The sequence below is a fragment of the Palaemon carinicauda genome, chromosome 18, assembly GCF_036898095.1.
Source record: "Palaemon carinicauda isolate YSFRI2023 chromosome 18, ASM3689809v2, whole genome shotgun sequence".
Taxonomy (NCBI): domain Eukaryota; kingdom Metazoa; phylum Arthropoda; class Malacostraca; order Decapoda; family Palaemonidae; genus Palaemon; species Palaemon carinicauda.
The window spans coordinates 15,830,688-15,840,687 of NC_090742.1; the positions used below are offsets into that span (position 1 = coordinate 15,830,688).

At 38.4% G+C, this 10,000-nt stretch overlaps 2 protein-coding genes across 2 annotated transcripts in view; one reads left to right on the forward strand and one right to left on the reverse strand.

The window, feature by feature from the left end:
* The window catches only part of Bka (FCF1 rRNA-processing protein Bka), a 242,981-nt gene that overhangs the window by 55,620 nt on the left and 177,361 nt on the right, over positions 1-10,000 (forward strand). The window lies entirely within an intron of this gene.
* LOC137656990 (uncharacterized) overlaps positions 7,856-10,000 on the reverse strand; it is a 6,135-nt gene continuing 3,990 nt past the window's right edge. The window contains exon 4 of the mRNA XM_068391337.1: positions 7,856-8,254. Within this exon, the coding sequence (XP_068247438.1) occupies positions 8,143-8,254 (112 nt within the window). The 3' untranslated portion in view covers positions 7,856-8,142. The remainder of the gene's footprint in view (positions 8,255-10,000) is intronic.

Sequence of the window (10,000 nt, forward strand, 5' to 3'; positions counted from 1 at the left end):
TGATCTAAGTTGCTATTCTCATACATTTCACCTTCGTGGTTTGATAGCATATATAGATTTTAATATATTCTAGTCTTTCTATCACATATCAATTGAAATAAACTGACAGGCGCATCTGTATGCTATACATTCTCAAACGAACGTTCCATTAGTATTCATGTATTTCAGCCAAGGATCTCACAGTTGACATGAATGAATCGGTAATCTACGATTGATATGTAAATGGGTCAGGAAACGGCTTCGTTGGCGTATCCGTAGAAGGACTTATTAAAGGTTTAAAAGGATGAATGGCAAAGGAAAGGGACAGCGATAATGCCCTATATACATATGATCAGCGCCCAAGCCCCCTCTCCACCCAAAACTAGGGGCAGGGAGGGCCAGGCAATGGCTGCTGATGACACAGCAGGTAGCCCTATAGACTCCTTCAAACCCACAATCCTTAGCTCAGAAGGATGGTGAGTTCCCCTCTCCACCCAAGCTAGGACCAGGGAGGGCCAGACAATGGCTGCTGATGACACAGCAGGTAGCCCTATAGACTCCTTCAAACCCACAATCCTTAGCTCAGAAGGATGGTGAGTTCCCCCTCTCCACCCAAGCTAGGACCAGGGAGGGCCAGGCAATGGCTGCTGATGACACAGCAGGTAGCCCTATAGACTCCTTCAAACCCACAATCCTTAGCTCAGAAGGATGGTGAGTTCCCCCTCTCCACCCAAGCTAGGACCAGGGAGGGCCAGGCAATGGCTGCTGATGACACAGCAGGTAGCCCTATAGACTCCTTCAAACCCACAATCCTTAGCTCAGAAGGATGGTGAGTTCCCCCTCTCCACCCAAGCTAGGACCAGGGAGGGCCAGGCAATGGCTGCTGATGACACAGCAGGTAGCCCTATAGACTCCTTCAAACCCACAATCCTTAGCTCAGAAGGATGGTGAGTTCCCCCTCTCCACCCAAGCTAGGACCAGGGAGGGCCAGACAATGGCTGCTGATGACACAGCAGGTAGCCCTATAGACTCCTTCAAACCCACAATCCTTAGCTCAGAAGGATGGTGAGTTCCCCCTCTCCACCCAAGCTAGGACCAGGGAGGGCCAGGCAATGGCTGCTGATGACACAGCAGGTAGCCCTATAGACTCCTTCAAACCCACAATCCTTAGCTCAGAAGGATGGTGAGTTCCCCTCTCCACCCAAGCTAGGACCAGGGAGGGCCAGGCAATGGCTGCTGATGACACAGCAGGTAGCCCTATAGACTCCTTCAAACCCACAATCCTTAGCTCAGAAGGATGGTGAGTTCCCCTCTCCACCCAAGCTAGGACCAGGGAGGGCCAGGCAATGGCTGCTGATGACACAACAGGTAGCCCTATAGACTCCTTCAAACCCACAATCCTTAGCTCAGAAGGATGGTGAGTTCCCCCTCTCCACCCAAGCTAGGACCAGGGAGGGCCAGGCAATGGCTGCTGATGACACAGCAGGTAGCCCTATAGACTCCTTCAAACCCACAATCCTTAGCTCAGAAGGATGGTGAGTTCCCCCTCTCCACCCAAGCTAGGACCAGGGAGGGCCAGGCAATGGCTGCTGATGACACAGCAGGTAGCCCTATAGACTCCTTCAAACCCACAATCCTTAGCTCAGAAGGATGGTGAGTTCCCCTCTCCACCCAAGCTAGGACCAGGGAGGGCCAGACAATGGCTGCTGATGACACAGCAGGTAGCCCTATAGACTCCTTCAAACCCACAATCCTTAGCTCAGAAGGATGGTGAGTTCCCCCTCTCCACCCAAGCTAGGACCAGGGAGGGCCAGGCAATGGCTGCTGATGACACAGCAGGTAGCCCTATAGACTCCTTCAAACCCACAATCCTTAGCTCAGAAGGATGGTGAGTTCCCCTCTCCACCCAAGCTAGGACCAGGGAGGGCCAGGCAATGGCTGCTGATGACACAGCAGGTAGCCCTATAGACTCCTTCAAACCCACAATCCTTAGCTCAGAAGGATGGTGAGTTCCCCTCTCCACCCAAGCTAGGACCAGGGAGGGCCAGGCAATGGCTGCTGATGACACAGCAGGTAGCCCTATAGACTCCTTCAAACCCACAATCCTTAGCTCAGAAGGATGGTGAGTTCCCCTCTCCACCCAAGCTAGGACCAGGGAGGGCCAGGCAATGGCTGCTGATGACACAGCAGGTAGCCCTATAGACTCCTTCAAACCCACAATCCTTAGCTCAGAAGGATGGTGAGTTCCCCTCTCCACCCAAGCTAGGACCAGGGAGGGCCAGGCAATGGCTGCTGATGACACAGCAGGTAGCCCTATAAGCTCGCCCAAACCCACCATCCTTAGCTCATAAGGATGGTGAGGTTGCAGCGACCAAAGAAACTATTGAGCTTCAGTGTGACTCGATCTTCCGTCCAGTAGATCGCCAGGCAGGGACGTTTATTATTATTATTATTATTAATTGCTAAGCTACAACCCTAGTTAGAAAAGCAGGATGCTATAAGCCCAGGGGCTCCAACAGGGAAAATAGCCCAGTGAGGAAAGGAAACAAGGAAAAATAGAATATTTTAAGAAGAGTAACAACATTACAATAAATATTTCCTGTGTAAAATATAAAAACTTTAACAAAAGCAAGAGGACTAGGTTACCACATCCAGTTTAGTCATAAATCCCCTTAGGGATTATTCAAAAATATTATGACCCAACTCAATAATCTTGTTAGTTTTGAAAGTTGTAAGAATCATATATACCCAATGTTTCTTCTTCAACTGCAGAAGGTAGCCGTGCTTATTCTTGCTAAATAAATACATTTAATGTAAATATTAGTGGATATATGAATCATGTTAAAAATATTTTCACAGATCAGTATGTTTCTAACTTAAAAACATATTTAGAAAAATAATAAAATTTTAATTTTTTATATTATAATAGAGATTATAATGCATTTACAAAAATGTAGAATATAATTTGTAAAGGAATATTCCTTAATAAAAAATAAAGTTCCTTTAAGATAAGTAAGCAAACTGTCATATACATACATGGTATGATAATCAACATCATTTGAAAGTAATATATTGTTTAAATACACAAGTGATCTTCTAACTCAAGCATGAGAAACCTGCGGCCCGCGGGCCACATACGGCCCTTGATGTGTTGTTGTGCGGCCCTCAAGACTTTCTAGGTTATTCAAAGTAATCATCATTAAGAAATAATGAAAGATGTCAGTTTTCAGTAAAACTTTCTTACCAAGATATATAAAACATGGTAGAATTGCAAGAAAATTCAGTATTTATTGGGCAAGCAATATTGTAGGCACATGTATTATCATGCGGCCCTTTTTCACTTAAATATATCTAAATGTGGCCCCTAGTTGAGAAATAGTTGCTTATGCCTGCTCTAATTCTTATTAAGCATTGCAATTATCAGGTTTTATTAGGCTTCGGTGAATGAAAAAGGTTCAAAAGTGCTAAATATTCGTCTAAAATCTGGCTATACCCGTTCAGTTCTTCATCCCAGTTACTACATAGCTGTATGCTGTGATTATTCGACCATGCTAGGAGTCCTATTGGCAATGCATCGTCCTTTGAATCCCGACTAGATAGCATTGAATCGTTGACCAATTTTTTAAGCAATAACCTCTCTCTCTCTCTCTCTCTCAGCGACTCATCTCTTCATCGATACTACTGCTGCTCATCAAATAGTAACAATTCTCTCTCTCTCTCTCTCTCTCTCTCAGCGACTCATTTCTTCATCGATGCTACTTTTGCTAATTAAATAGAAACAACTCTCTCTCTCTCTCTCTCTCTCTCTCTCTCATAGCGACTCATTTCTCCATCCATGCTACTATTGCTCATTAAACAGTAACAATTCTTTCTCTCCCTCTCTCTCTCTCTCTCTCTCTCTCTCTCTGACAGCGACTCATTTCTTCATCAATGCTACTTTTGCTTATTAAATAGTAGAAATTCTCTCTCTCTCTCTCTCTCTCTCTCTCTCTCACAGTGAATCATTTCTTCATCAATGCTACTTTTGCTCATTAAATAGTAAAAAAAAAAAAATTTTTCTCTCTCTCTCTCTCTCTCTCTCTCTCTCTCTCACAGTGAATCATTTCTTCATCAATGCTACTTTTGCTCATTAAATAGTAAAAAAAAAAAATTTTCTCTCTCTCTCTCTCTCTCTCTCTCTCTCTCTCTGACAGCGAATCATTTCTTCATCAATGCTACTTTTGCTCATTAAATAGTAAAAATTCTCTCTCTCTCTCTCTCTCTCTCTCTCTCTCTCTCTCACAGTGAATCATTTCTTCATCAATGCTACTTTTGCTCATTAAATAGTAAAAAAAAAAAAAATTTCTCTCTCTCTCTCTCTCTCTCTCTCTCTCTCTGACAGCGAATCATTTCTTCATCAATGCTACTTTTGCTCATTAAATAGTAAAAATTCTCTCTCTCTCTCATTATAAAATCTAATCTTTTTCTTCACGTTAAAGAAACATTTATTCGATAAAAATTATTATCATAATAAAAAAAGCATGGTATTGGATCTCTCTCTCTCTCTCTCTCTCTCTCTCTCTCTCTCTCTCCATTATAAGTTTTAATCTTTTCCTTCACGTTAAAGAAACTTTTATCCGATGAAAAGTATTATCATAATAAAAAAAAGCATGGTATCGGATCTCTCTCTCTCTCTCTCTCTCTCTCTCTCTCTCTCATCTACAGGTTTTATTTACCGCCCTATCCCACTGGACTCCTTTGTAACACCAGTAGGACCAACTCATCCCACACTTACTCCAACGAAACCGGTTATCCTCCTGGAATTACATGGCTCAGCGTTGGCTCAGCGTCTCTTTCCTTCCCTCCCATTAGCAGGCTTTGGACACGTCTTCCAGTTTCTTTTTATCCTGACTCTAACAACTCTCCTTTTGAAATGCCACTCTATTTCCCCCCCCCCCCCCCCCCCCCCCGTTCCACACTTCGCTAATGAGCTACCCCCTCTTACCCCCTATCCATTTTTCCTTCTTTTTCTTCTCGAATTCTTTGACCCTGGACAAGAAAAGCACATCACATTAAGGTCTCAAAAGACCCTAAAAAAAAAAAAAAAAAAAAAAATAAAAAATTACATTATTACATTTGCCTGCCGTTTTCTTTGAAAACGAGACCTGGCTAAATTGCCTCGTCGTCCTTATGCATCTAATCTCCCAAAAAGGAATGGAAAAAAGAACCCCCAGGTGTTCAAATGTTCACTTGTGATCATCAGATGTCAGTCTTGGTGTTATGGGAGCGTATTTTGGCCTTTTATTCAGTTGCTGTTAAGTCGTGGGCGACTGACTGAAGTTAAAGCTGCTCTGGGCCGTCGACAGAGAGAGAGAGAGAGAGAGAGAGAGAGAGAGAGCGACTTTAACCGTGACTCTGTAACCTCCTCTTAGTTCCTGTTACCTCTCGAGACGCAGGGAAAAATTATTATGGTTTCTCATTTCGTTATTATGTAACGATACTGACATAAAAATGCTGTTGTGATACCGCTAGTTAATTGTCTCTCTCTCTCTCCTCTCTCTCTCTCTCTCTCTCTCTCTCTCTAGCATTTACCAGACCATCGTAGTGTAAGGTGATTATAAAGTAAGTTACGGTAATGAAGAAATATGAATAAACTGTTTAACAATACTATAAAATGATCACACAATTATGTATAGATTTATCAAATACACATTTCAAGTCTATCTTTACTGTCTAAAATGACGGTAAAAATGAGAATTGATTTAGACGGACTGCACGTACCGTCTTAGAGCTTTGATTAAGGTATCTTAATTCTGCTTAATAATTCTTCACCCGAGGTGTTAACTACTGTACTGTAATTGTTCAGTGGCTACTTAATTCTTGGTAAGGGTAGAAGAGACTCTTTAGCTATGGTAAGCAGCTCTTGTAGAAGGACACTCCAAAATCAAATCATTGTTCTCAAGTCTTGGGTAGTGCCATAGCCTCTGTACCATGCTCTTCCACTGTCTTGGGTTAGAGTTCTCTTGCTTGAGGGTACACTCGGGCACACTATTCTATCTACTTTCTCTTCCTCTTGTTTTGTTAAAGTATTTATAGTTTATATAGGAAATATTTATTTAAATCTTATTACTGCTCTTGAAATATTTTATATTTCCTTGTTCCCTTTCCTCACTGGGTTATTTTCCCTGTTGGGGCCCCCTGGGCTTTATAGCATCCTGCTTTTCCAACTAAGGTTATAGCTTAGCAATTAATAGTAATAATAATAATAATAATAATAATAATAATACGACCAATGGCAGTCAGACAAAAAGGTCTAAATGTGAAGCGAACTGTCCGTAGACTTTAGCAGCTATGGGTTTTAAAGTTATTATTATTATTATTATTATTATTATTATTTTACCTTATCCGTAAAAAATTTACGTCAGATTCAACCTCCCCCCCCCCGTGTCCTAACTACAACATGCTGGTTCGGCAATTTGTGGGAGAGTGTGGTTTCCGAGTGTACCTCTTGGTGTATCCCCTCTCACTAGGGTATGACTACTCCCTCTCCCCTGAGCGTGACAGTATATATATATATATATATATATATATATTTATATATATATATGTATGTATATATATATATATATATATATAATATAGTCAGACACTTGCTCTTTATTATATAGGGGAGAGTTTTATTATTATTATTATTATTATTATTATTATTATTATTATCATAAAGCAACTTATTTTTATGCTTATTGAATACACTCATTAAAAGGGAGAATCAATTAGTCAAAAAAAAAAAATGGTAAAACAAATAATTCCCGTCCAACAGTAACACCATTTGCTGAAGTGTCTTTGGGCGAAGGCATTTTTCCACATCATTAATATCATTAATGCTACTTTTGCTACTTCTCTTGTTATCAATATGATTATATCATTAATGTTGCTTCTACTACTTTTATTATTACTATGAATATTAATACCGCTTCCTCCTCCTCTTCTTTTTCTTCTACTACTACTTATTCTATCGTTCAGCTCTTCAGAATACAACATATCAATATCGCTTCTTTTTCATCTTCTTCTTCTTCGTCTTCTTCTTCTACTTTATTCTATCGTTCAGTTCTTCAGAATACAACATATTAATACCGGTTCTTCTTCTTCTTCTTCTACTTTATTCTATCGTTGAGCTCTTCAAAATACAACATAATACGCCACCCTTCTCTTCTGCATAGTTTCTAATATGAAGACTTTCAATATACCGTCGGAGGAGTCAGTGATCCCGAGATGGACTAACGCCAGGTAGATGAGCCAATCACACATGCCTCGTCCAACATCGCCTAGCAATGTTGATAATCCCCGCTCTCCCTTCACGGGTTCAAGTCCTGTGCTACGTATAAACTTACAGACACATATTTATATAATCCCAAATATATACATCATGGATAACCTTCAATACGCGATTAAAATTTTACAGATAATTTAGTCAATTCAAAGCCTCTTTTGCTAAACAGTCGATATATTTCAGAGTATCTTTTCAAGTCCTATCTTTCCCCATAAAGAAGGGATCATTAACATACAAATCTCGGAACGTGAATAAAATTCCATAATGAAATTCGCAAGCTTTTATTTGCCATTTCTACCCTGTTCTATTACAGTCTAAATCCTTCATTTTTTAGCCGACACAATACGACAATAGCTGTTTTTTTCTTTCTTTTTTCTTTATTCTTTTTTTTTAGACCCACCACCAAAAATGCATCACTCCCAGAAGAACTTCTTTCTTTCTTTTTTTAGAACCACCACCAAAATGGACCAATCTCCCAGAAGAGAGTCTTTCTTTTTAAGAAACACCACCAAAAATGGATCACTCCCCGAAGAGTTCCTTTTTTTTAGAACCACCCACCAAAAATGGACGACTTCCAGAAGAGCTTCTTTCTATTTTAGAACCACCACCAAAAATGGACCACTCCAAAAAGTTTCATTTCTTTTTTTTTTTAGAAACACCACCAAAAAAGGACCACTCCCAGAAGAGCTTTCTTTTTTTTAGAAACACCACCAAAATGGACCACTCCCAGAAGAGCTTTTTGTTTTTAGAAACACTACCAACAATGGACGACTCCCAGAAGACCTTCTTTCTTTTTAGAACCACCACCAAAAATGCACCCCTCCCAAAAGCGTTCCATTCCTTTTTTAGAACCACTACCAAAAAAGGGCCAGCATCGTCGCCACTCCCAGGAGAGGGCCAACCAGAGTGGCTGCCGAATTGCAGGCGTCAAATTCGTCGCAAACATCCAGGCAGCCAACGACGTACCTGTTTTGTTGACAAAAGAAGTGAGGGAGATTATGTGATTTTGTTCTCTTTTTCTATTACGAGGTCGTCTTTTGTTTTGGGGGGCATTGTGAAAAGGAGATCAATTGTCACCGGGAGAGAGAATAATGGGTAAGAGAATTAACCAAGGATTTACTTTGTTCCCCCTTTTGAAGGGAATTATTACATAATAGCATGATACGAGGAAGGGTATATAGTGTATATTTATTAATCTATCTATATTATATATATATATATATATATATATAAATATTTATATGTATCTATATATATATATATATTATATATATGTGTATTTCTCTCTCTCTCTCTCTCTCTCTCTCTCTCTCTATATATATATATATATATATACACATAGAGAGAGAGAGAGAGAGAGAGAGAGACACACACACGCACACACACACACACATATATATATATATATATATGCACGTATACAGTATATACTTACATATGTTTATACACACACGCACACATATACAGTATATATATATATATATATATATTTATATATACATATATATATGTGTGTGTGTGTGTATGCGTGAATATGCATATCTAAACTAGATTCAAAGTGTTATATCATACAAAGCAAACAGTTAAAGAAAAATCTATGTATGTCTCTTAAAGCTGCTGACTTCAGAACCAAGTTGCTTTCAGATCCTGTAAAGATTCAGAATGATTTCAAAATATGATTAATCCATTCTAAAATCCTCAAAGAATGTAAGCTATTGTTACGATATCAATAGATTGATTCATTCATACATTCTACATTTAGATTATAAAAACGATTGACCATTTTATTAAGTTTGTTTTACTTCCTGATTTTTCTATTTCGAAACATGAGCCGGGTCATCAAAATTAACCTTTTAAATAGTTAAAAATATCTTCTTTTTTCATTATGAGCCGATTAAGTTATTTTTCCGGAAATAATCCATTAGTCTGTTTTATCATTAAAGGATTAAGGTATTTTACATTTTGAGAGAGAGAGAGAGAGAGAGAGAGAGAGAGAGAGAGATTTTAATGAGCTCGGGTGGAATGCCCCATTTCCTTTAATTAAGGATAAAACATGTTGGAACACGTTTCAAAAGACTCGAAAAAATAATTTTATTCGGTAGGATCATTATCCTAATTGTAGACGAACATTATGTACTTATTGTTAGAGGATTTTTTCCTTTCTTTCTTTTTTTTTACTAAATATAAATGTATAGTGATTTTATATATATATATATATATATAATGTATGTGTGTATATAATATACATATATATATATATATATATGTATATATATATATAGATAGATAGATAGATAGATAGACAGATATATATATATATAAATATATATATATATATACACATATATATATATGTGTGTGTGGATGCGTATATATATATATATATATGTGTGTGTGTATATGTGCGTGTGCATGCGTATGTATATATATATATATATATGTGTGTATATATATATATATATAAAGGTTCCACAATGACAAATAGAAAGCATAGAATTTTTATATTTTTGAAAATCACACAAAAGACTTTAACGCTTTTATCATCAAATGATGGATGTAAGCTCGAGAGTTTTCTATGTAATTGCCAAAAAAAAAAAATACACATTTTTATATTCTTTTATCATTATGGAACCTTTTCAGCATAACAAGAAAGGAAGACATAGTGCTTATTTGTACAAAGTGTATTGGTATATATACTGTACAGTATTATTA